Source organism: Nomascus leucogenys, chromosome 5 (genome assembly GCF_006542625.1).
Source record: "Nomascus leucogenys isolate Asia chromosome 5, Asia_NLE_v1, whole genome shotgun sequence".
NCBI classification, from domain to species: domain Eukaryota; kingdom Metazoa; phylum Chordata; class Mammalia; order Primates; family Hylobatidae; genus Nomascus; species Nomascus leucogenys.
In genome coordinates this window covers 139,058,505-139,085,434 of record NC_044385.1, presented here as the reverse complement: position 1 = coordinate 139,085,434, position 26,930 = coordinate 139,058,505, and the positions used below count along the sequence as shown (strand labels likewise).

Genomic DNA, 26,930 nt, shown 5'->3' with positions numbered 1-26,930 from the left:
GGTTAAAAAAACAAAAGCAAAATACTATTTTGTCCTTTTTCTCTTCCAAATTCTGCTCAGAGAATTTCAAACATGAGCAGGCTGATCGTGATCTGAAACCTCCAAAAGGGAAAATGAAAGGCCAGGTGTGAGCGGTCACGTTTATGCCCCTGGCTGCAATCGCTTCCCCAAGCTGGGCTCTGCAGACACCAGGCATGAGGGCCATGTCCTCCCCATCCTGAAACCAACCCAAGGGGCTGTTCTGCTGTTTCTCTCCACTACGAGGCAAGACTCTGCAAGCATTCCTAACCACGTGATCTCAAGGTGCGGTGGAAAAGATCCAGGTGAGTGACCTTCACTTTTACCCAGTGAAGGCTGCAGATGGCACGCGCGGCCCTTCACACTGACATGGTGGAGAAAGGGGCGCAGCGATCCCTCCCTCCACAGGGCAGGTCCAGGCCGTCCTCTTCTGCAGCAGGCGCCAGTCAGCTCCGGGGTCCTGAGGACCCCTGGGTGTTGTGTGAGGACACCTGGGGCCAGGAGTCTTGGGGCAGGTGTGGCCCCTGCTTAGAGCTTCCTCCTTCCTCTAGGATCTCACTCCTCCAGCTGCTTCAGACAACAGCTCTCACGTGGTGAAGGACATCAGAGTTAACCCCAACCTACTTGGGTAGAGAGAGTCTGGAAACTGCTGTTTCTCCAGCAGTGGGTTTTCCCGAGGGCAAGAAAACAGACTTTCCTGCCCTGAGAGGATGGATGACGAAGCCAGACACGGTGCTGTTCACGTCTGTTCTCTTCAAAATCCCAAGACCGGCCTGACCACAGGGCACCCAACAGGCACCGCCGCCCTTGGAGCTTCTGCTTTCCCCTGAGCAAAGCCTCGAGAAGCCGTCAGCAGCGAAGGCCGAAGGCCCAACCGAGAGCCGGGCCTCCTGGGCTTCCTGGGCTGAGCGAGGCGCCTCGCACACACACACAGAATTAAATCTGTCTGCAGATGTGGACACAGTCACGGGCAGCTAGAACTCAGCCCAGCAGCACGGAAGAGCCAAGTCAGCACGGCTTTGTGACTCGTTTGCCTGGTCCTTGTTTATGATGCACCTACTGTGTTTGCTGCAGGTGCTGAGGACACAAACATCAGGGCAGCTCCTGTCCCCGAGGAGCTTGGATCCCAGGGAGCGCCAGCTTCTGCACACGTTCAGCAGCCACCACCAAGCGGGGGCAGACCCAGCATGGGGGGAGAGGGCCCTGCCCGTGCTCCCCAGGAGGGGCACAGGGTGGGGTGGTGGTGGGTGCAGGGCCTGAAGCAGGTGGCGAGAAGTCAGGCAGGATAGAGGCAGAAGCTCAGGGTCAAGAGTGGCACCCGGGGCCTGAGAGCAGCTGACGCTGACCGGTGGGAAGGGATCCCCAGGAGGGAAGTGGGAGGCAGGGCTGTGATGGACAAGGAGAGTCTGGAGATGATGGTAGCTGGGGACTCAGGGACTTGGGGGGCAGGGAGGCCGTCTGGGCTTCTAGCCTGAATAGCTGGTGAAGTGACACAGGCAGCCGAATAGCAAATGGAGGAGGGGAGGCGAGTGCTGACGGTCCCAGGGGTGGGAGCACCACGGGGGAGTGAAGGATGCTGGGGCAGGAGGAGCAGGGCCTGCATGGCCGTGGGCGTTACCCCTGCTGCTGCCGCATCTGGCAGGATGAGCCCGAGGGAGGCTGCGAGTGGCCAGTGGTGAAAGGCTGGACCTGGACTCAGTTCCAGCACCTGCCGAGCTCGGTTCACGGGGATGGTTCCTTTACCCAGCAGCAGTGTGGGCAGCCTCCTCTGCACACAGATTCCAAGCAAACAAAACAAACACGCACCCACCTCACGCCCTGCACCCAGCTTGGGTAGAGCGCGGAGAGGCTCAGAGGCCGTGAAGCACCTGTCCATGCTGGGGGAAGCCGCTGAGGACTGGGCGGACTTGACGTCAGCCACACATGCAGGGGAAGCAGTGAGCTCGTGGTCACACAGTGTGTCCCATCCCTGGCACTGGGCACTAAAGATAGGAAGGTCCCCGCCGCCGCTGCACGGCTTCCACTCACGACACCGTGTCGTCAAGCGTAAATTGCCAGTATTAATAATAGCGTGGGGTAGAGGTGGAGGCGGTGGCCCTAGGACAGGTGGAGCTGGGAGAGCTTCCCTAAAGAGTGAAGGCTGCAAAGCCATGACCCGGGGCCGGGGCTGGGGCTGGACGGGCCACAGGGCACCTCCAGGGCTGTCTCTGCTGCCACAGGGTGAGAGGTCAGCTGGGCCTTGGCACAGAGCAGGTGCCAGGCCAATACCCCTGACTGCAGCCCTCACTCCAGTCCCCACTGCCAGTCAGCACCGCCCTCACCACGGCTCCACCTGCCATGTCTCCACCTGCCACGTCTCCACCTCACTCTAGTCCGCCCACCTGGACACAGAAGCGGGCCTGTCCCCACAGGAGTCGGTCCTGCTTTCTTTCTGCCATTTCTCTAACCAATGAAAAGTGAAGATGGAGACTTCGAAGTAAACACGGTTACCCTCTCCGGTCTCCACGGCATCACTTTCTCACTAGATTTGCTTTGATTTCCTTACCTCATGATGGAAATGTCAGTAATGCCTTCACTTTCTCAACAGGTGGGGCTGCATAACCCCCAACAGTGACTTACATCCTACATTTCATCCGGGACGTCCCATAGCTTCCCAGCTCTGGTTCCAATGGCAGCTTGAGCCATCATTGTCCCTGCTGTGGAACCCCATGGGGACGACCTTTCAGGGTTCCGAGGAGATCCCAGGCATGGTTGGGGAGGAGGAGTGGGCTTCCTGTGAACCCCGCAGAGCTGGCTGGGGCAGCCCTGATGCTCCACCGAGTCTGTTCATGCTGGGCTTCTGACCACCACGTTCACGATGGTGGCCCTCACAGATGTCCAAAAGCTTCTCGGTGGCCATAGTGTCCCGTATCCTACCGTGGGCTGAGAGCTCGGAGAGGTTCACTTTAGGAAGCCAGGAGCAACCCTCATGATGTAGCTTTTCCAAAGCGGGGGTTGCCATGAACAGGCCATGTGAGTCAGAGGCCAGCAAGGCCTCTAGACAAGACTTGAAATTCTCAAAGCGCCACTGCTGCTCCCAGCTGGCCACGCACTAAAGACTCTGCCACCCGCACTCCGAGCTGGGGCCCTGTGCTCCGCCAGCCTGGCCTCCTCTCAGGGTGGGCTCTCAGCCTGCATGGCCCCTGACCAGTGCCCTGCTGTGCCCTGAAGGACCCTCCATAGGGAATCCATTGATGACTCAAGTTGGACCCTAGAAACACCACTGAGTAACTGCCGCAGACGCAGGACCCTGTTCCCTCCGTGAGGTGGGAAGGTCTGTGGTGGGACCCAGGAACCTGCACTGGGATGCCAGAGGGCTCCTGCCACCAAGATGCAGCCCAGAGCCGTGCACCTCCCACATGAGAGTCTCACAGCGTCCTTGGGAGCCAGTGCGGACAGTGAAGCAGGGTCGGCTGCACAGAAAGGTGGGCTGCACCCAGAACCTTACAACTCCATCCTTCCGCTCACGGTGCTCACGGTGGCTGCTCCAGGAGCCTCTGAAAATGATCCCGAATCATCTCAACTGGTGACAAAAGGCTGCCAACCGGTGGCGTTCTCGGCCAGTCTGTCTACACCACTCATCTCCTCCATGCCCTCTGCCAATCCCAGGCCTTCTCCCACCACATTACAAATGCAAATTACATGGCTGTAAAGACAGGGGGGCCTCTCTTCTGAAGTGACCTTGAGTCACCAAGAGGCTGCCTTTTCCAAAATAATCGTTCAGATTCCAGTCAAAGTCTTCCCTGGGGTCCTCGATGTGAGCAAGGGGGCATCTCCACAGCAGAGCTGACTGGGACCACCCATTCAGGGACCAGGTAAAGGGAAACCTCAGGAGGAGGCCTTGGGGGGCGGTGAAGAGACCTGAATTCCAGAGAAGGACAGATGTGAAGCTGCACACAGCCCTTTCATCTTGCAGCAAATCCATCACCTTGGTGAGGTTGATGACTGTGCCCCTTCCCCTCTGCATCTGGCTGTGTCTGCAGGCCCTGAATTCGGCACAGTGATGGGGGAGGTGGTACCACGGGGTCCCTGCCAAAGTCTGTAGGTTCCTAAGACCACCTTCTAATGTTGCAGACCCTTCACAGATTCCAGCAGTTTCCCACAATCTCAGGTTTCACAGCAATTCTGTGAGGCCTCCAAAGGAGGGGCCCCCTCATTTCACAGACGTATGGGGGGTTCTTGGGGAAACCCAGTGTGGAAGTTTGAGCCACGGACACCTGGGCCCCTGCACAGCCCAGTGAAATTGGGGACACCGGGACCCCTGCACAGCCCGGTGAAATCGGGGACACCGGGACCCCTGCACAGCCCGGTGAAATCGGGGACGCCTGGACCCCTGCACAGCCCGGTGAAATCGGGGACGCCTGGACCCCTGCACAGCCCAGTGAAATCGGGGACACCAGGACGCCTGCACAGCCCGGTGAAGTTGGGACCCGGGAGGGCGGGGCCGGCCCCACGGGATGGGGAAGAGCTGAAGGAGGGTCCTGAGGGAGCCTTAAAACCCTGGTCTCCTGCCCACCTAGCTGCCAGCTCGCCCCAGAGTCCTCACTGCCCCCCGGGACTGAGGGCTCCACAGGCTCCCGGGGTCCCGTCCCCCTAGCTACCCACGGAGGCTGCAGAACTCAGGCAATGCCTGGGTGTGCACTCCGTTCTCACGACCAGCCCTGGACGCCTCGCTCCCCAGTTTGCATGTTAGGAGCCCCGGAGGGCTAGAGGCTCCTCCTCAGTCCCAGCATCCAGTACCCCCCTGGCCATGTAGGTCTCCTGCTTGCCAGGGAGGGGACCACACTGACACTCTGCAGCCTGCAGCCCTGGGGACTGCACTTCTATTTTTGTGGCCAGCCGTGTCTGTCCCCGTGGCCACACATCCTGGGGCCTCCTACAGCCATGCCGGCACATCCTGCCTGGGCGGCTCAAGCCACCTTAACCCCTTCAGGGTCCCGGCTCTGTGAGGGTCATGCGGGCCACGCCCCTGGGCGGGAGTTTCCGGGGAGTGAGCCTGCCTGGGCTCCAGAGCCCCCTCTGGCCCAGCCCTCCCGCAGCATCCTATATAAGGGTCTGAAGCCAGGCCAGGGGCCCACAGCTAAGAGAAGAGCCACAGAGGGCCCAGGGCAACCAAGCCAGGTCAAAAGGAGCTCCTAGGAGGAGTCCGCCCAGCCCGCACTCCACCGCCTTCCCGCAGTCTGTTTGGGGACCTGTGGCCAAGGGGACCCTGGCCCGGGACAAATAGGCAGATGAAAGATGCAGGTGTGGGCCCTACCCCAGGCTACCCTCCCCTCAAGCACTGTCCCCAGCCACCAGGTGTGGGCCCGACCCCAGCCGGACCCCAGGCTACCCTTCCCTCCAGCCCTGTCCCTAGGCGCTGTCCTGGACACTGGCCCCCCATCGTTCTGGCAGGTAGAGGTGGGCAGAGCTCCCGGGGTGGCCCTACGAGGTGCCCAAGGGAACGTCGGCAGAAGCCCGTCCAGGGGGTGACACCTGCCGGGGTGTGAGGACCCCCGTGACAATGCGGAGGGGCCTGGGCGCCTGGACACTCCCGGGGGCTCCTCCACTGCCATTTCGAGCCCCCCAGGCGCCTCGAAGTTCCCAGCGCAGGACGCTGGGCAGGGGCAGCGGGGGCCGATCCCAGGCCGCCCTGACCGCGAGCCGGGTCCCAGCGCCTGTCCCCAGCCAGGCTAAGGGGGGCGCGGGGGAGACGGCCCCGCTCCGGGAGCGACCGCGACGCTTCCTGCCCGGCTCCGCCCCGCGCCCCCTCCAGGCCCCCGCCCCGCGCGCACCTGCCGCCCGTGGTGCTGCCCTCCCGCGTCCGCCGAGCTCCGCGCCCCGCAGGTGTCCGCGCGTCCTGACGCCTCTTCCCAGGGCTGAGCGGACACTGGGCGGGGAGGGAGAAGGGGCGGGGCGGGGCGGGGCGGGGCGCGGGGAGGGCTGGAGGGGGAGGGGAGGATAGGGCCGGAGGCGGGGGCGGGGCGGGGCGGGGCGGGGCGGGGGGCGGGGCGGGGAGGGCTGGAGGGGGAGGGGAGGATAGGGGCCGGGGGCGGGGGCGGGGCGGGGCGCGGCGGGGCGGGGGCCAGAGCCCAGAGCGGCGGGGTAAGGGCGGCGAGGCGGGGCCATGGGAAGAGCCTCCCCCTCTCTCCCTCTTCCCCTCTCTCCACCCTTTACTCTCCTCACCCATCCCCCTCTTCCCACCCCTCCCTGCTGTGCCCGAGACGGGGGAGGGGGCGACAGGGTAGGGGTGTGACGGGGGCGGGGGGTGCGGCTCGGCGCGGGCAGCGGGGCGGGGTCGTGCCTAAGGGGTGCAGTTCCTGCCACCTGGGGTCACCCTCGGCCCCTTCCAGAGGGGAGAGGGCTGGACAAGGGGACGGGTCGGAGGTCTTCTGGGGCCCAGGCCTCACTTCCTTGGGCTTACATGTAAAACGGGGTCCCACCTGCCCCCCTGGATCCGAGCCAGCTGGCAGGGAGGTTGTGTCCACTCTGAAGCCCCACAGGGACCCAGCTGGGATCGCCCTAGCTGGACCCTTACCTGCAGCTTCCCAGGAGAAAGCTGGGGCACGTGGGACAGGGCTGGGGCCACTGGAATGTGGCCCAGCTGAGCTGACCAGCCTGTGACATCAGATAAGTCACTAACAAACCCTTCTGGCCTGTGTTCTCATCTGTGCAGCCATCCCAGAGCTCCTGGGGTCCACGGCTTAGTGCACACAGAGCTCCCGGCATGCCAAAAAGCAGATTACCAGTTAACCAGGTTAGCAGCGGAAATCAGGGCTGCCCCTCATATGTATCAGAAGGGCTAGGGTTTCCCATGTTTAGGTCCTAGGGTAAAAAGGGGCAAGAACCCACCTCACTCTTCAGCGTTGGAGTAAGGAGCTGCTGGTCTGTGGGTCGCGGTACAGGACGCTGGCCTCTGCCAGCGCGGCCTCACTTTGGTACCTAACAGTGCAGCAGAAGTTGTTTGCAAAACAAACAAAACAAAACAAAAGAACTATAAAAGACCACACCATTTAGTTCTTGTGTCTTCCAAGATTCAGTGGAAACTTATTGATAACTTAAGAAAAAAGCAAAGTGGCATAAAAAGGTGAAATCATGGAAGATGCGAACCCAGCTATAGACTTTAGCCCTTGCAGTTGGAGTTTTAAAATGTCTCCATTTAGTGGGTAAAAAGAGGAAGCCTGTTTGAATGAAATGAAAACAAAGCTCTGGCAGGCGGGAGATAAACATTAACCGCGCAGGCAGCGGGAAGTGCAGTCCACCGCGCTGTGCCCACCGGAGGTCAGAACACTGAGGACAGGCGTGTGATACACAGAGAGACTGAGGTCCAGGACGAGGGTGCGTGGACCGGGAGGAGGGTGCGTGGACCGTGCCTGGCTGCAGAATTTCTCTCGGGCGGGAGCACGTGCGTTCAGGGACTGGATCCTTCCTCCTGCAAGCACGCTCCCTGGAGCAGCGGCAGCATCGGTGACTGTGCAGGGACCCCGGGCCCCACTCAGACCCGCAGGGAGTAGGTCCACTGGGGAGCCTGCCCTCCCCAGCGTGCAGAACCCTGCAGAGACCTGTGCAGGGGGCAGGAGAGGGGTCCAGGAAGGGCCAGAACCTGCCAGCATGGGCAGGAAAGGGGTAGGCTGGGCTCAGGGAAGGAGGGGGGATGATTTGAGAGGGACAGGAAATTAAACCCAAGGGAACTCCCTCAGCCCAGTAATGTTTCTTCACATAATTAGCCACGGAGAGAGGAAGGGCTTGTCACTAGCAACGCATTCAGGAGCTTTGAGAATCGGACTGGAACAGGCTTTCCTTCTCAAAGGTGCCTCAGTTAAAAAGGTCAGAGTGGGCCCACATGGTGTTTCTTACCTGTTTTTTGTTTGTTTGTTTTTTTGGAGACCAACGCCCCCTTTCTCATGCTGGCATCAAAGACCTTCTGGTAACATAGCACATTCTGTCAGACTGTCAGACAGGCTGAATTAAATATCATTTAATCGAGCAATAAAAGTCCAAAGGGAGGCTGCCCGTGGGAACCTGCCCTGAGGATCTCCTGCAGGACGTGCAAGCAGATGGCACCGTGGCTGCGGAAAAGGAGGGGACAGGCAGTGACCCCGGCCAGCCACGACCCCGCTCCACACATTCATGCAGGGTGCAGGCTCAAACCCACAGGTGCATGGACAGTGGGCACCACACTGGAACAGACTTTGTCAGGAAGCACGGATTCCCACCTGATATCCTGAAAGATGCCTCCGCCTGCACACCGTGGATGGGCATGGAGCTGGCCCGCAGCCCTCGGGGGACAAACAGACAGACAAGAAGCCAGAACGTCTTCTCCATGAAAGATTTCTGCGTTGGCAACCAATGCAGCGAAAATACAGAGAACAAAACCCCAAGATGTGTGTGCCTTCAGAAAAGGCTAGGGCTCATTCTAAAGTTGAGGCAATTCAAGAGGAAATTAATTCAGCCAAGGACAAAGGCCCAGAGCTGCGCATCACAGGCTGCCCGCGGTGCCCTGCTGGGGCCAGGCTTGTTAGGGCCAGGCAAGCCCTTTGTGCTCCACCAGCTTTCACAGCCTCAGAAGCCCAGTGGGGCACAAGGAGATTACGTCACAAACAGGTTCTCCTGTGAGCACAGCAGGAGGAGCAGAGACCTCAGGGACAACTCCCACCAGGGCGTCACTGCCTACCAGTGAGCAGATCCCGCAGGAGCTGAGGCTGCAGGGGAAAGCCAGATGGATGCCGCACTGTAGCACACCTGCAGACTCGGCACACGTGCCTGGGCTCTGTACATGGAGCCGGGGAGTACGATCTGCCTCTGTGGATTCCACATAAGCCGTGCGGCACTTACAGCGAGCTCAGGTAGCAGGCACCTGGGAAGCCATGGTGCCCGTGCCTGTGACCCCAAAGGCTGGAATCCTTCCAGGGCATCTCTGTGTGGTCACTGTGTCCCATGAGCAGTTTAGGAAGGTTCATCTGCTTCCAAATTGTTCCAATTTCTCGCCTTAGTGTTGGAAACTTTACCATTGGAGATTAAACGCCTTATGTGAAAGCATTGCTCCCACAAAGATGTCTGTACGGGAAAGAAAAAGAGTGATCATATCTCAGGTGGGAGACACCTTTGTGCTCACCTTACACAGCCGAAGAAGGCGGCGACAGTGTCCTCCCACCTACAGAGAAAAGACCACAGGGCCCCCTTGTAAACCTGTAGCCACCCCAGTTTGTCTCGGAATCTGCCCTTCTGTGTTGGACACGCCACAGGCAGACTCGGGCCTGGCCCCTCTGCAGTTCTGGGTGGCTGGAGGGAGCAGGGCAGGGCTACCCTGGCCTCCTCCAGCCCCCAAATCTGCACAAACTCTGCCTAGACAAGACAGCAGTACTGTCCCTCCCTCACCCCCTCCTCGAGAACGAAGGCGCCGAGGTCTTGGCTTCTCCCTGGCCAGGTGCCGTCCGGCTCTGCCTCACGGGCTCCAGCTGTACGGGGAGGGCTTCCTGCCAGTCCTTGTCCCAAAACCTCTGGCCAGGGTGGTCTGGCTACAGCCCGCAGCTGGCACCCAGCACCTGGAATCCTCAGTGGGAAGCTGAGCTGGGCAGGGGCTCTGAGTCTGTGTCCAGCCAGCCCTGTGGTCACTGAGTCCTTCCTCTGCCCCAGGCCCTGTGCTGGACACAGGGCTCGGCCCGGAGCGAGGCAAAGTCTCTCACTTCTTGGAGCTTACGTCTCAGTAAAAATACAGAAAATAGGTTAATGAAAACAGACACAGCCTCAGATCGGGGTGAGATTCATGCTGTGAAGGCAAAGAACGCGGATCGGGAGGGCAGGTGGGGCGGTGGCCTGCGCCAGGGCCCGCTGGGAAGCAGAGACAGACAGGACCCAGCCGTCCCACGAGGGCCCAGGAGCAGTCCACGGAGTGGGAGGCAGATGTGGGTGTGTACAGAGACAGAGACAACAAATATAGACACCTTTTGGGGAGAATTTTGCTAAAACAAGGAGGTGAGAAACAAGAGCCGAGCTGGGTTTGTGTTTGAGACTCTCCTGCTGCCCCGATGGCTTGGCCGGCAGGAAGACAGTGATGCTGCCACGGAGACCGTGAGAGGTCGCCCGGCCGCCACAGCCCACTCCTTCCCCTAGGGCAACGGCGAGGGGTCACCTGCCCGCCACGGCCTGCTCTTCTCTTTTAGAGTAAACACTGATGTCATGAGAAGTCAGGAAACTGTGTGAGATGAGTGAGATGCTGATTTTAGCCCCATGTTGGTGTGTGCTGCCTCAGCTCATCCTCTGCGGGCGGCTTGCCTGTTGCTGTGTGTCTGGCTCCGCCCTGCTCTGAGCAGGGGCCCTGGGTGGCTTCCTGGATGCCTTTGCGGGCTGGGGACGCCCGGGACCCTCTCGGTCCATTGCAGTCACCCAGGTTGAGCCACTAGGAACTGATGGCAGGTGAGCTCCCCTGGTGGGTTCCAGGTTGTCATCCAAAGAGCAGCCATGGCCTTAAACACCCCTCCAACCCCACCCCACCGCCGCGCAGGCCAGGATCCACCCCGCAGGCCACCGCGGCTGCTCCCAGGTGTGACTGCCCTGAAGCTGGAGGAGGCATTTCCATGGCTCCTCAGAACGGAGTGTTGGGGGTTGAATTGTGTCTTCCAAAAAGAGATGTCGGAGTGCTAACTCCCAGTGCCTCAGAACGTGGCCTTGGTTGGAGATGGGGTCTTTACAGACACGACCGAGCTAAAAGGAGGCCAGTGGGGCGGGCCCTGACCCCAGCGCTGCATGGAGAGCGCCCAGAGGAGATGCAGTTGGAGGACGGGGCGGTGCTTCCACACCTGGGGAGACCCGGGGATTGGTGCACAGACGAGCCTCTGCAGTGTGCTCACAGGAAGCACGTGTTTCACCCACGCTTTTGAGATAGGCACATGGCCCCTCTTCTCCCAGCAAACAATTTTTGATTCCAACTTTTATTTCTTCTCCGGGCTCCATCCTCCTCCTCCCTCTCTCTTGGCCCCAGGTGCTGCTGGAATGTCCCCTTTGCTGGGACACCGGAGGACACCCGAACAAACCAGCCTCCCTGTCAGATCCTGGAGGCTGCCCCAAACCAGCATCTGTGGCTCCACATGATCTGAGGACCATTTTATGCCAGCCTCGCTCTCCCTCCAGCCCTTCTGGGCTTGGCTGGCCTTCCCCCATCCCCTGAGCCCTCCCAGCAATCCTGTCCCAGGTGAGAGTATGAGGCTGGCATGGAACAGTCCTCAGTTGATGTGGTGGAGCAGCAGATGCCCTGGGCAGGCTGGTGGATGCCAGAACACCCTGAGGACACCTGAGGACACCTGAGGATGCCCCGAGGACGCCCCGAGGATACCTCTCGAGACACCAGGAAGGGGCTCCTGTGGGTTCTGTCCCTGCGTCCCTCCCACACCTGAGCCCGTTCACTGGCAGGCCACATGCTATGCTATTGCGGAAAGCAGTCGTCAGGACAGGCTGCACGAGGTGAGCGGGTTCACTGCGCATGCGAAGGCCCGGCAACCTCCTTAGGACAGGGCCAGTCCTCGTCCACCTCAGGACCCCCCGCCACTGAGCAAGTGCATCACAGGCCACATGGGCGGCTCTGGGAGCCCCAGCATCAGCGTGGGGCACGCAACGCCACACGGGCCACGCCTTCCTCCATCCTCACTGCTGCAGGCACACAGACACTCCCATTCAGGTCCCCAGGCAGCATCATCTGCTGTGAGGGCCTTGGGTGGCCTGTGTGGTTGATGATGTTTGCTAAACACCCACAGAGGTCCCCAGTGACTTCACATCTGCAGTTAATAAAAGATCTTTGGCACAGGACAGATGGGCCAGTGTGGAGGGCAAGCTTGCATCCCCCTCTGGCTTCCCCAGGAGGCCCTGATGGGCAGGGAGGGCCAGGCTTCCTTCTCCCCGGGCAGTGGGCAGGCTCACTGGGCATCTCACTTTCAGGATTCATGTCTTCCGTCTGGAGAGCAGGGGGAGGTGGAGCGAGTTTGGGTCACTCATTAGGGGCCAGGCCTTCCCACCCTAGTGCCCCCTGGGACCAACCTCCTCTGCCCCTCCCCTCTTCTCCCCATGCCCCGCAAAATCACAGCAGTATCTGTTTTACTGCTACAAGAGGAAGATGGCTGCAGGGTTACGAGCTGGAAAGGTAAAGGTAAGCCCACATGAAGATGCTGAGAAACCAGGGAACGAGAGGAAAGCATTTCGGAGCGAATCCAGGGCGGCTGTAGGTTCATTCACCCCACAGATGCCTTCGGAGCACTGCTTGTGTGCTGCCCGTGAAAAGTAGCCCCTGACTTTGTGGCGTTCAGGAGCCAGAAAAAGTCCTATGTTTAGAATTCCAGCCTGCAAGCCAGGGGCCCTCTGTCCCCTCCCAGAGTGTTTCCCATGTGGCCCTGAGCTGAGGCTCCGTGGGAAGCAGGTGGCTGAGCAGGGAGAGGAGATGTGGCCAGGCAGGACTCAGGCACCAGCCACCAGGGATGCTCTAGGATCCACCCCAAGGCCCCTCTCCGGGTGCCCCAATGGAGCTGGGATCCCAGGAGTTGGGACCTGGTGGTGGCTTGTTTTTGAAGTTGGTGTTTCCAGACAAGACACAAAACTGCAGAGTATGACGCGGCCGGGCTGGGTGGGGACTCGAGAGAGGGTGAGGTCAGGGTTGGGACAAGGCCATGGTCTCCAAGGCCAGGGGACATTCCGGGGGCTCCGTGGCAGCACTCAGAATTCTGCCAGGGCTGGGAGTGGCAGGGGGCAAATGCCCTCTACTTCAGAGTGGGAAAGGCTGGGTTCAGCCAACAGAGCCCAGGAGGCTGAAGGGCCTGGAGGAGCCTGGGGTTTGGTCAAGAGGGAAAATTGGGATGGAAAGGGGGCACCTAGACCCCAAGCACGAGGTGGCAGGCGGGGGCTCGACGGAGGTCAGGGAGGAGCTCGTGGTGGGGACGGACCAGAAGGTTGGGAAACCCAGTGGTGAGTTTCCGGTTCTGTGCAGGCGCTGGCGTCCAGGGCGGTCAGCACCAGAGCCCCGCAGCTGGCACACCTGGCATCCCTGCAGGGGGTGGCGGCCGAGGAACAGCCAGGGAGGGCCCACACCACCCACTGGGCTTGCCACCTTCATCCCGCACAGAAGCACGCTGCGAAGTGTTGACTGTACAGTTTCTAAGAGCAAAAAATGTACACACCACTTGTGTGATTTTCTTTATAAAGAACTGAAGCAGATTTTTATTCTTTATTGCAAGCAGATTCGGGTCTCCTGCTTAGATAATCTAGAGAAAAGTCCAATATAATATTATCAAGTCAGTTTATCTACAGAAATAAAAGTTAAAAACAGGAGCATACAAAATAAACTTTACAGAAATTTTAGATTTGGTTTAATTCACAATTTAATTTTTCAAAGCAGATTAAATGAATTCAGTTAAATGTTACTGTGTGGAGACTGATTTATGTTAATGCACCTACTATGTTTAATAATTTAAAAATAAACTCCAGTATTTATGATGATGACAACTATGGATACCATTCATGTTAAATAGATTTTTGAAGACCTTCTTTTATTACATTACATAATGAATAGACATTTTAAATGGTAACGCAGACATTATAATTTTAAGTCAGACACAATATATGCATATTAAAATTCTGTATACTTTGATAAAGTAAAAAATAAAGCTATATAAATTGATCTTTAGATTTTTTCTGCAAAAGTAGAATCACACTTTCATGACACTTCTAACACATCCCATCAAGGCTGCTTAGAGACACAATATCAGAAAGATTTTCATTCCAGTTCACCCACCTTTAGCTTAAAAAAAAAAAAAGATTGCATTTGCCAACTGGTATTTTTCCTGTTTTTAAAGTTACAAATGGGTAACTTCCTAAAGAAATGTAGGATGCAAGGACCTGCATATCGAGCTGTTAGACACTGAGTTGTCAAATAAATAATATTAACATTAAATAAAAGTGGTTGCATTATTCAATACTAGTCAGTGCAAAACATATGAGCTGAGTGGTTTGAAGGACGAGGCTGGAGGTTTCCTGCTACGGCACCAGACCCCTGGCCAAGGCTCAACTCAGAGGAGTCACCACAGCCTGTCTAAACATCTGTTTAAACCCTCAGCAAGCCGAGCGGATGGTCACCCTGTCAGAGAAGCTGGCCGCATCTGGCCTCCTCCCTCGAGACGGTGTGGCCTGCGTGTTCACCCTGTCCGCTCAGACACAGGCTGGGTTGATTGGGGCTTTAGGAGGCCGCAGCCCTTCCCAGCTGGCTCGTGGCAGAAGGCTGGCCGTGCTCCCTGACGCGTGCAGGGATGAGGTGCGGCGTGGGTGTGGCCAGTCCTGTTGTGGCTGCCTGGTATAGGGCTGAGCCGAGGGGAGGTTTCAGCTTGCGAGGCTGGACCTCCCTAAAGGGGAAAGGGCCTTGTCCAGGGCACCAAGCGTTGCTCACAGAGCAGCTGGTGTAAGTGGAGCTGCGACTTCACCCCTGGGGCCTGCTCTGCAAAGCCCAGACATTCTGCCAGGAGGGGGACTCTTCATCCCAGGGAGGCATGGGCTAGGGGCCAGGCAGCCCCATCTTCCCACGCCCGTCCAGAGGCCCCTCACAGGGGCCCTCAGGAAGGAGGCAGGATGCAGTGCAGGACGCCAGGACAGTGTGCACTTGTTTGTGGCACGTGTGTGTGTATGTGTATGTATTCATGTGTGCAGAAGCCTGCGCATGTGTCTGTGGTGTGTACATGTGCATGTGTAAATGTGTGGGAGCACATGTGTGTATGGTGTGCACACGAGTTTACATGTCTGGGAACTCATGTTCGTGGTGTACACACGTGTGTGCATGTGTGTAGGAACCTGTGCGTGTTTGGGGTGTGTACATGTGCATCTGTGTGTACGTGTGGGAGCTCACGTGTGGTGTGTGCACGTGTGTTCACATGTCTGGGAACTTATTTGTGGTGTGTGTACACATGAATGTGCATGTGTGCAGGAGCCTGCACGTGTTTGTACTGAATGTATGTGTGCATGTGTATGCATGTGTGCAGGAGAAGCTCATATGTCTTTCTGGTGTGCACACACGTGAGAGCAAGCCTCTAGGAGCTTGCACATGTGTGCTTACCTGTACATGCACGTGTGTATCACACGTCCGTGTAGGAACTTACACTGTTCACGGTATGTGCATATGCACTGTGTGTGGGACCGTGCACACGCGTCTGTGGTATGTGTACACATGTGCATGTACTGCATGTCTGTAGGTCACACATGCTTTGATGTACACGTGTGTGCATGTGTGTATGTGTGTAGCTCACACTTGTGTACACGTTTGTATGCATGCATGTGTGCAGGAGCTTGCATGTTTGTGGTGTGTACATGTACATATGTATGTGTGTGTTCCTGTGTGCAAGCCCCCATGTGGACATGGCTATGAGTGAGTGTGGCGCTAAAAGCCAGGGAACACACATGCAGCAGGCCCGCTGTGCGTGTCTGAGACGGTCTGTGGCAGGGATTGGGTGTGAATCATACAGCAGGCCCGCTGTGCGTGTTTGAGACGGTCTGTGGCAGGGATTGGGTGTGAATCATGCAGCAGGCCCACTGTGCGTGTCTGAGATGGTCTGTGGCAGGGACTGGGTGTGAATCATGCAGCAGGCCCGCTGTGCGTGTTTGAGACGGTCAGTGGCAGGGATTGGGTGTGAATCAGTGACCGTGTCTCTGACCAACATGCTGAATTACAAATTGATAATTTATTAACCTGTGCAGCAGCAAATAAGATTTTTCAAAACTCAACAAAGTGCTCAAAGTTGACATTACTTGCTTCAAAGTTAGTTTAAGGCAAGTAAATACTAACTACTGTGAGGTGGAAAATTGCATGAAGACCCTGCCACGTCATTCACTGAGGATCTTCTCATCCTTTTCTATCTCGTGCCCCTTGTCTATTTCAAATGATCAGGCACATTCATTTAATAATTTCCCAAGCAATTTTTAAAAAGACGTTTGGGAGTGTGTAAAAGTTTAGTGACTTTCACACTAAGACTTGTTGTCAGAGGTACATGGTGACTATCTCCACACAGGCAGAGCTGGGACCCAACTTACTAAACCTTCACGTGAGAATCTTCTATTTTTAAGGCTGAAGGATGGCAATTAACAATGAAACATAGAAAGCAGATAAAATTGCAACAAATTGTAAAGAAAAAGTGTAGCAAATTATCGTGCCTTAAATATGATGTTCAACTAATCACTGCCACCAGAAATACCAAGAAAGGAAGAGGTGTGTGTAGAGAATAAAATCAAATCTGAAAATTCACATTCATCAGAGATTGGAACATTCAGTCAAAACTCTCACCAGAATCTAAATGTAAAGTGGCCAAAATTTCATAAACTTAAAAATGAAAGCTTTAAAAACCTATTTTTAAAATTAGACAATATGTTAAATAAATGAATAAAAGAGATATAAACAGCTATGAAAATACTTCAGTGCAAAGGCAATTTTAAGATTTCTAAAAAAATACATTACAAATAATTTGTTAACTGAACATACAGAGAATCTGCCCCCGCTACAGGTATTACATTTATGCCCATATTGGGTTCTTAAAAAGGGCTGTAAAAATGCACACGCCATTGTCTGCGGGGGTAGCGTGGGCAGGGCTGCCAAGCCAGGGCGGCCACACAAGGACCTCAGGGCAGGGTGGCCCGGGGGACACCTGCAGCTTGCCCCTCGGGACAGAGCAGAGTCTTCCCCCTTCTGTCTGCTCAAGCCAGTTGCTCACTACCCTCATCTTTGGTGTGGTGTTTATTTGTCACCTTATTTTATCCCAACCACTGTGTTCACTGTTCTTACCACTGATTTATCCTCTGGTTCGAATAAATATTTTATAGGTAAAAGATTATACAATCAAATGGTTAAATTTGAGCTTCCAAAAATACCTACTGTCGAGCACCTCGGAAACACCCTCTGGGTTTCACTTGCTGGAGCCCCATTTCGCAGCGTGGCGCCGGGCGGGCGTGAGGACCGGCTCCTCCTCCAGCGTTGGTGGTGCTTTCCTGAAAGGCAGCAGTTTCAGCGTCTGAAGTCTGAATCTCACACTGAAATGTCTTCTTTAAGGACCATTAAGGCTACGTCAAAGATTATTTCTAGAAATAGAAATGCCAGTACAGAGAGCAACAGGGACTTCCTATCACAGCAGCCCTCGGGTTGCTAACCCACCCAGAGCAGCGCTGGACAGATCCTAAGACGAAGGAGAGCCCTGCGTGGGGACGTGGGGATGAGGTGACAAGGGGACGTGGAGACGAGGGGACCTGGGGATGAGGGGACGTGGGGACGAGTGGACATGGGGAAGAGGTGATGAAGGGATGTGGGGACGACGTGACGGGATGAAGGGATGTGGTGACGGGATGAGGGGATGTGGGGATGAGGGGATGTGGGGATGAGGGAACGTGGGGACGCAGAGCCTGACGGGCGGAGCTGCAGCGTGGGAGGCGGGTGGAGGTGCGGTGCTGCCTGTTGGGATCCACCCGTGTCCTGTGGGCCGCCCCCATCAGCCCAAGACAGGTTCTGGTGCACGAACACCACCTTGGTGTTGACCACTCCACGGGGACAGGGGATGTCTGCTCATCACAGCCAAATATCTGTCTCCCGGCCCTCACACCCACGAAATCAACATTCTCCCATAACAGTGGACTGACGGCTCCATGCCCTGCGAGTGGCCGATGGACATCCTGGCACTTCTGCTGCAGGGCTGGAAGCTGCAGGCGTGGCCTTGTCCTCCCACGTGGCACTGCCTTCTCCACGGGGCGGCCGGTGATGGGGAGACGGAAACAGCCAGCCCCGACACACAGGGCAGGCGGGCTCGGACGTAACCGCAGGGAAACCGCTCCCAGATGAGCAGGGTACGGCCGTGCATCCGCGGGGATGATGGCATCCGAGTGACCCGGCCCTTCCCACAGCATGAGGATTGGAGGGTTGTTGAGTAAAGGATGCACCGCCACGGCTCTACCTCGCCCTGTGGAGGGCATGGGTGGCAGCCGCGCAAGCAGGAAACAGCAGCCATGGGTCCCTGGATGGCTCTTCTCTCCCAGTGACAGCAAAGGCCGATGACGGCAGGTGGGCGAAGACACGGGCCTGGGGGAGCGGCCTCTGCCTGACGGTGCACAGGGTGGGCCAGCAGAATGTCCCTCCTGCGTTGAGCCGAATGCCCAGAGGCCACCAGTGTGGCTCAACAACCACAGTGCTGGGTCCAGGCGGCCAGCGTGCCACGCTCGAGGGCAAGGCCTGTGACCCCTCTCCTTGCCTGCTGGGGGGCCAGGAAGAGGCAGGTGCACAGTCTCCACAGGCTTAGGACCATCCATCACACGAGCATTCCCACACGGGACCCAGGGCAGCTGTGACTCAGTTTGGAACTGCAGCGGTGATGGGAACCGCCGAAGGTGGGTGGGGGCTCCGTGGACACCTTCTCCTTCCAGGCCGCGAGTGTCACCTGCTGAGAGCGGGAGCTGTACCAGGCGGCCGAGGGACAGGTGCTCTGGTAGCCTGGGCTCTGCAGAGAGGCAAGAGGGGTGAATTCTGAGTCGCAGTCCCGAGGCTGTGTGCACCCATTCTGCTGAGAGAACGAGACACACGGTCAGTCTCAGGGATTCCCCACGGGGCTGCCTGGGGTGACCTGGGCCACTCTGGGATGCCTCCTGCAGGAACTGCTAGACTCAACTCAGGACACGGCCTCGTCCTCAGGGCAGGCCAGGCGGGATCCACCCCACCGGAGAAGCCATATGGAGGCAAGGGGTTTCTGTCTAGGAATGAGGGCCTCTCCTTTTCGGTACCAACAGAGTGACCGTCCCCCTGTCCCACCATCCCAGGGAAGAACCCAGGGGCCCCAGGGATACAGGCCATGGACGGGAAACCTACGAGCTTCCTCCCTGTACCTGGCTTCCTGTGCAGTGAGCTTGAACGCCATACTGGTACCCAGAGACCACAAAAGGCGAACTCACTGCCCCAGAGAAGGCAGGCCCCACCTCACTGGGACCGGGTTGATGTAGTACTGGACGTGCCCAGCTTGCGTCCCCTTGGCATGTTGCCTTGGGTGTCACCATACGGATGGGGCCTGCATGGCTTCTGACAGCCCACTGGGGCCCTGGACGTGCACGGGCCCTGCAGGTCTGCCCAGCGAGGGCAGCGGCAGGAGGCCGGCAGCATGCATCTGTCTGACGAGGGGCCGTCCCCAGGTCAGCCCACTTTTAGACCAGGGAGCAGCGGCAGAAATGCTGGCAGGAGCAGGTGTCTTCATGGCCTCCACGGCTGTTGGAGAGGCGACAAGCTATGTGCTCCGGCTGGCACACAGAAGACCCGCACTCCCACCTGCCTGGGCCCTGGTTCCACACAAACCATGCAATAATCATGTCTGATTTCAAAGCAGGCTCCTTCCAGACAGGCCTTTTAAGTGAAGCTGTTTCCCCCAAAAGACCAGGATCGTGAGCCTGTATCTGACGATGCTGGATCTGGTCAGGCTGTGTGCCATGCGTGCGGGGTGAGTGTGCACACGTGTGTGTGCACAGCATGCTCCATGTGTGGTCAGCTTGCCCTCAGGTGTGTTACTTACCTGGGACAGCAAATGCATGTGTATGTAAAGAGGGCTGCTCTTTTTCACCATGAACCTTTGTTATCAAAGACAGCACAGCACAGCACAGCACAGCAAAACTTTGGAGGAAAAACGGGTCTGACAGCCAACAGCACACGGCGGCGTCCAGCAGCCGCACAGTTACCTCGCATGGAGCTAACTGCGCCTTGGCCGCCGTAGGAGGTCCTTCAGGAGGGGCCCGTCGCTGCTCTGTGCGGCCTGGACTGCAGCCTTGTGCTTCACGCCCCTCTGCAAGGCGAGGAAAGATACTGAGCGATGCGGGCCACGCGCGGCTGCTGAGCCGGTGCCTGCGAGCACCGGGAGTGCTCTGGCCTCTGCCTGCACCATCCGTGGGACCCCAGCAGGAAGCGGCTCGAAGCCCCTGTTGGAGTCTGCATGGGGTGTCACGGAGCTGCCAGGGCAAGGGCTCGGGGCCTCTTGGGAAAACACTGTCCCAGCAGGGCCGCTCCCATGAGGAGCCCAAGCCCAGAAATGAGACAGTGACAGGCTGCGGGACGGGCCATGGCACCTGCGGGAGGCAGAGGGTCCGAGGTCCCTTGGCTGGAAGGTCTACCAGGCACCTCTGCAATCCTGAAGCCACACGTTCAGCCACACGCCCACTTCCACGGCAGACAGCGAGCTCCAGGAACCGCTCTACCAGGGCCCTGCGACGGAGTGTCCTGAGGCCAGCGTGCTCACAGAACTCCACTGAGATGTTGTAGCCCAGACTTATTCAAGGAATAAGGGAAGCACAGGAGCTGAAGAACTGCAGGCTTGAATTGCAGAATTGCTCGTCTGAATGGGCAAACGCCCAGGTGAGGAGAAGCAGGAAACTAAGGATGAGGCTGCCACCCTTCCCGGGGACAGTGATGGAGAAGTGAACCGCATGCAGATACGCAGAGATGCCAGCACGGGCATATATGTGCGAATCGCACATATATATGCATCTGAGGCCTGTGATGCTTCTCTTTTCCGTAGGAACAGGTTAAAAGAAAGCCATCCACCGGAAGTAACACATGCCCCAGGTGAGGACTAGTGACATGTTTATTCCTCCAAAGTTTTGCAGAACGCAGGTGGTCTCGGCGCCACGGCGTGTTCCTGTGTGCGCCGGGCACGTGCTGGCTGCAGACGCTTTGTGTTCAAATGCGGACGCCGGCCCTGCCTGCGGGGGTCATGCCAGGGCCCAAGGCCTCGCAGGGGGCAGGAGAAACTCCGTGCCACTGTCTCTACGCAGCCGGGCTCAGCTTCTGCACATGCTCAGAAGCAAATCAGCTCTCAACAAACTACATCAATAGGTAGAATGCTTATTTTTAGCTCAGAGTTGGCATGCTTTAATCGGTTTCTTAAGGACCTCTCATGAGTTATTAAAATGTTCCTAATGATTTCATCCTAAATGTTTTCAAGTACAGAAATGGTGAGATGAAATTCTGCAATTTAATCTAACAAATTCTGATGACACTAAATTAGAAAAATTTTGGTTCTGATTAATTGCTTGGACTTAAAAAAGGACCATTTTGTCAGTTAAAAATCATGTTTAAAATATATAAAAGATGATGTTATTAAAGGGAAAAAAAGGCTTTTTCTGCCTTAGGCATTTTTCTAAGCTGCATTTGGTAAAACAGTAATACCAAGTATGCATTTTCAAAGCATCATTAATTTGGAGGCATGCGTGAATGCGGTATTTGGTGCAGGAGCACACGGCTGAAAGACAGAACGCGACTTCAGGACGGCGTGCAGGCCCCTGCAATCTCGGCTCTGACCTCGGACACCACCACAGGAAAATGGTGCGTGAACGCCTCTACGTTGCCCAGATAGGCCAAGGTCGTCATTTTTAAAGCAAATTATTAATAGAAGGCTTTTTTGAAAAACAATGAGGTCTTCATTTAAAAAACAGTAAAAAGGGAATTTGGTCAAACATCTGACACCAAACACTTCTGTCCCCTCTTTGTCTCCAGTTGTGTGGCTCAGCCTGGCTCCCCTTTTCTGAAATGTGTGTGGGTCTTGAGCAAACCATGTTATCCTAGCTGCCCTCAGTCTTTCCAGCTGCAGAATGGGCACAGAAGTGGGTGCGTGAGGGAGGGGGCCTTGTGATCCACTCGACAGGCTGCAGAAGGGAGGGTGTGTGAGCTCAGGGCCTGAATGACCTGTGAATTGCAAACTCTCACACCTTCCTGCTTAGGAACCCCTCTGACACCTGTGTGAGGGGTCATGTGGCTGGCTCTCCACTGTCAGCTGTGTCTGAACCCTCACAGGTGGGTTCTGAGGCTGCACGGATGCTGAGGGAGAAACCCTGGTTAACTGTGACTGATGGAAAGCACAGCCCATGATCAGTCTGTGCACGAGAAGGTGTAAGTGGTGGCGGGACTTCCCGACGTGGGGCTGCTGTACCCAGTGCCTGGTGGATGCTGCATCAAAGCACGTGGACTCGGGGCTCTGGTGACGGGCATGGCCCTGCTGCCCCGTGTCTACCATCCCAAGCGCGTGGAAGGCAGAGGAGCATCACCTTGTTCCGTCAGAAACTCAGGCTGCTGGAAGTCTGAGAAAGCATAAAGATGGTTGACTGCTCGACAGAAAGGCACTGGCTCTTAGCCTTAGTCCCGAGGTCAGCGGCCACGCACACAGGGGTGTGTGAACAAGGTGTGAGGATTTAGGCAAAGCGGTCGGAAGACGGAAGGAAACAGGAAGGAAAGAGAAACAAGAGACAGAGCTGAGTTAGTCAGAGGCTCGCCACCACGTGCACGTTCTTCTGGCCACTCTGGGTGGACGCTGGTGCCCCCCGCCCTGACCCGCCAGCCCCTCCCACCCTCTGCTTTATGCCTCCTGCAGGTCCCGCTGTGTGGCTGTTCATAAGGGTTCCCGGGGCTCTTATGGGATGCAGAGACCCACTGCAAAACAGGGGCTTCTAAACAAAGGGTGGGATGGGGAGGGTCCTCACTGGCATTCCCAAAGTGCCCCTGAGACTCGCCCATCCTGGAGATGAGCCGCAGAGCAGAGGGCCTGTGGTCAGACGCATCCGGGGGCGTGGCCCTCGGCAGCCCCGACTCTGGAGGCTGCATGCACATTGCATGGAAGAGCCCAGACTCCTGTGGGGAGAGGCCCTCCTAACCCCCCCGAGTTCAACTCCTGCCTGCTCAGGCATCTCTGACCAAGCACCTCTGCAGCCACACGCACCCAGGGGCCAGGTGGGGCCGAGACTCTCGTAAACCCCAAGCCACACCACTGCGACCACAGCTGGGGGCCCAGTGGACACCCCAAGCTGTACCTGCTCTCTCTCGGGGTCAGACCCACAGCCCTGCTATCTCCTCTGTGCCTGGTGTCCTCGTGACATGCGTGTCTGCCGTGTCCCCATGTATGGGATATGGTTATGAACACATGTCCCGTGCACAGAGCCCTGTCTTGAACACGTGTGCCCGCGGTGGAACTGCATGGCTGAACAGCTCAGGAACTAAGGACCGCGCTTAGAGAAAACCACCACTGGACAGCTGCTGCTTGGGCCACAGGCAGGGCTGGGCAGTGGCTGCTTGGGGCCAGTGAGTTTCCCTGGAAGCACTGGGGGCCATGGAGTCTCAACCTGGGCCCTGGCTCCTGCTCCCACTGGCTCCCCTCCCTGCACAGAGGCCCCTCAGTGGGACCTTCTTATAAGCAGCTGACTTGCGCGTTCTGCTGCGTTTCTCCTGCCCGTGGTCCTCAAGTCAGTGGAGCTCCTGCCCATGGTCCGAGTCAGTGGGGCTGTGTGTGGACATTTTCACTATGCTGACAGGGGGTCTCTTCACCACGAGTTTTGCCCGCTCTGATTTTACAAACTGTGGCAGGAGGCATGAAGGTGGGAGTGCCGGGAACTGGTGGCATCGGTTTCAACATTTTAAATCGGTACCAATGTCCCAAGAAAACTCTCAAGCCAGGGTCCCATTCTGGTGGTTGGAGGTGGGTGGTGGGTGAGGCTGTGCCCCCCGAGGGAGGGCGACCTGTCTTCCCTCCCAGCACAGCAGCACCACTGGGAGCCAGCCCCCAGGTGTCTGAGCTGCGGGAGTGAGTCAGGGCTGGGGCCCCGGCCCCCACTCGCTGCCCATCTTCCTCCCACCTGCTCCGCTGTGTCCGTCCTGGGCAGCCTCACACCCTGCAGGAATGGCCACTGCTGGGGGCCCCCCACCCCTCGTTTCCCTACCGGGCTTCAGCACTGCCCAGTCCAGGGCCCCACCTCACGGAGTGTTAGAAATTTCGGGGATGAAACTTGAAAACCTGCATTGTTAATAGAGTCCCGAGGGACCGTGACAGGTGCAGTGGCCCTCCAAGGACAGGCAGGCTTCCCGGTAAAGCAGCAGAGGGGGGACGTGGTCACTGCCTCTGATTTAGGGTTGAGCTTGAAGCCAGGACCCAGGTGCTGAGAAGGATAGGGGACTGGGGGCCGAGTCCTCACACCTGCCGAACCCTGCACCTGGGGGGGCACTTGGCATCGTCATGTCTTCCCCGGACCCAGAATTCTGCTTGTGGCTAAAACTTGGGAGTGTGTAAAATAAGCAGCTCCACCAATACCAGCATCTCCTGATACAGATGCTACCGTTTCCAGCCAAATTTACCATCCTTAAAAATTATGTAATTTAACCTTTTAAAGTAATGATTAATTTTAAAAAAGGTTTGCATTTACATGAAATAATTTGCCTTTTGTATCAGTCTTTTTTCTCTTATTTGTGTCTTATTTCAGATGACTGTTTAGGTTCAAACATAAAATTAAACATTGGTCATTGCAAATTTACCTGATGTTTAACATCATGCATCGTTAGGAAACTCATTAGTGATACTTGAACTGATCACATTTTATGAAATCCAAACCTTTCACACTGCCTTTCAAAATGGTCATCTCCCAATCCTAAGGCCAGGGCCCTGAGGCACCCCCACCCTGGCTGGGGACGCTCTGTACCTGGACTCTCTCTGTTGCTGTTGGCCACAGCTGCCGGCACAGGACTTTCTTGAGGACATCGGGAAGGAGGCTGATGGTCACCAGCAGCACGATGGCCAGCCAGGCGGGCCCGCTGGACAGCATCTGGATGAACACGTAGTACATCCTCTGGTAGTTGAGGAACGGCCTGAGGAGCAGGGAAGAGAAGCCGCCGGTGAGGCATGTACTCTCTGGGGCCGGCCTCTCTACTCACTGGAGAGGCCGTTTGTTCAGGGAGTTTACACTTTTGTCAGTGAGAGTTGCTTGGCAAGCCACAGAGCCTGCTCTGAATTTATCATATAAAAAATGAACGCTGAACCTCCCGGTAATGCTGGGGTAAGAGGAACGGGAGAAGGAATTATATAAAGTCATCTCAAAGGGGACATAGAAGTCTCTGAAGTTCAGTTTCACAGAAGCAAAAAAAAAACAACAAAGGGATTGAAATAGGGATGTTTTTCTATCTTGAAGTCTCGGATGGGATGGACATGCCAAGCACTGGCCGTCAATACAGAGCAAGCAATTAATTCTCTCCCCAGAAAGAGGATAATTCAAAGACATCTGCGTCAGGCTCCACGAGGGAGGCTGGCAAGGATGCAGGGACCGGTGACCCGCAGCCAGCCCGAGTCCACAGGTCCACGTCTATATGAGCCTTCCGGTAACGTTTCCTGATCGCCTTTCACATCCCAGGCACAATGGACGGTGGCAGAGACAGAGAGATAGAGCCCCACCTCCAGGAAGCACAGTGAAACTGGTGTGTGGGCAACAGGAGGGACACAGAGCTGCTGGCAGACCTGGGACAGGGCTGGGGGCACCCATGCGGTGCTGGCAGCGGGCAGGAGGATGGGGTCTCATCACCAAGCAGTGGTGACATGGTGAGCTCCCAGCACATCAGAGACGCGGGGTCAATGTTTTAGGAAACAATGTGAGAGGCCGTGGTTCTACCAAGGCTGACGGGCCCAGGAGCTGGTCAGAGAGGTTTTGGGATGGAATCCTCCTCTTACAGAGCCACGGCCTTCAGGGATGCTAGAATGGCTGAGCCCTCTAGAGCTAAGAAGCAGGGTTCTCTGGGGCTGGCAGGGTGACTGACATCCTCCAAGCTTGGGTCTCGTCTCTGAGACTGTGTAATGCAACCTGGGGCCACCAGGGGCCGCTGGCTGAACGAGAGAATCGGAGGGACATTTCCTGAGCTGAGAATCCCGCCCAGGTCAGGGTCCCTGAAGGATCCCCAGCAGGTTGCTGGCTTTCCCTAGGCCGGCGACTGACCCCAGGTCTGCAGAGGGCTGTGGCAGAGGCTGCTGCGCTAGGGGCTGAGATTGGGACCTGGTCCTGGGCCCACCACTCAGCGTCGTTTCCTGGCTTACAGCGACAGTCTCTGGACTGACCACCCTGCCTATATCGCTCTCACCAGCTCAACACGCAGCCACCGTGGGGTTTTTAAAAGAGCCACTCAACTCTGCTGTGCTCTGCCTCGACTGACCACGACAGCCTCAAGCCAGGATCCTCACGGCTGGCGGTCCAGGAGGCCGCCATGCCTGCTCTGCAGCCTGGTCCGGGCCCCTCTCCGCTGGCCACGGCTCCCACTCACCGAGGACCTCCTCCTGCCCGGGCCTGCGTGCCTGCTGCTCTCCCCCGAACCAGAGGCTCCCCCAGGAGTCAGGCTGCTGCGGGCAAGGTCCAGCCCCACCATGCCTGGGCCCCGTCTTGCTGTGGGGTGTGAGGATGGAGTGAGACGGGGCCTGTCGAATGCCTGGCCGGTGCCTTGTTGTGGGAGGCGGTTACCAGCTGGGACTTGCTGTGATGACGGTGCTCTTCTTCCAGGTTCCAAATGACTGTTTCTGAAAAGTCATCTCTGGCCCTTCAATCAGACATAGGTCCCCTGGTGTAGAATCCTGGTCTGTTCCTCCGTATAACTCATCACAAGCTGTTATCAGTTAGTGTCTTTCTCCCCGTGAAGGTGCAAGTCATAGGAGCAGGGACCCCCCGTGTCTTGCCCCCGACTGTATCCCAGGACCCCACATGACACCCAGCACACAGCAGGTATTCAACAAACACTTGCCCCAACCAACGAGGCTGCACAGAAAATGTGTCTTCAACCCTTGATAAAAAAATAACAATCACATGATGTTTATCAGATTATCAGCTACTTATTAGATATTTACCAGATCACTCCTCCCCAGAGAAGCGAAAAGACGACATAAAACAGCAGCGACCCCCAGATGACAAAATGGTTGATCCAAGTCCAGTAGTGTGTGTCTAATGCAAGCTAAAAGGGAAAAAAAAGGGCAGTTAACGGTGTCATCTGAGCAGTCAGAATGATCGTGATGGGCAGGACAGACAGCCAGGGGAGTGATGAAAAACTAAACCAAACATAAGACCTAGCAATGACAACT

General features: G+C 56.8%; 1 protein-coding gene across 5 annotated transcripts in view; it reads right to left on the bottom strand.

Annotated features, from left to right (window-relative positions):
• Positions 1 to 13,212: 13,212 nt before the first annotated feature.
• Positions 13,213 to 26,930, bottom strand: part of ATP11A (ATPase phospholipid transporting 11A) — a 192,123-nt gene continuing 178,405 nt past the window's right edge. For 2 of the 5 annotated variants that reach the window (XM_030813712.1, XM_030813717.1), the window contains 3 exons: positions 26,700 to 26,803; positions 24,523 to 24,688; positions 13,213 to 18,590 (listed from right to left, as the gene is read on the bottom strand). In XM_030813712.1, coding sequence (XP_030669572.1) covers positions 18,342 to 18,590; positions 24,523 to 24,688; positions 26,700 to 26,803 — 519 coding nt within the window. In that variant the 3' untranslated portion in view covers positions 13,213 to 18,341. Of the gene's footprint in view, positions 18,594 to 22,107; positions 22,195 to 24,522; positions 24,689 to 26,699; positions 26,804 to 26,930 lie in introns of all 5 variants that reach the window. The other 3 variants (XM_030813715.1, XM_030813716.1, XM_030813714.1) reach the window with 3 other exon arrangements.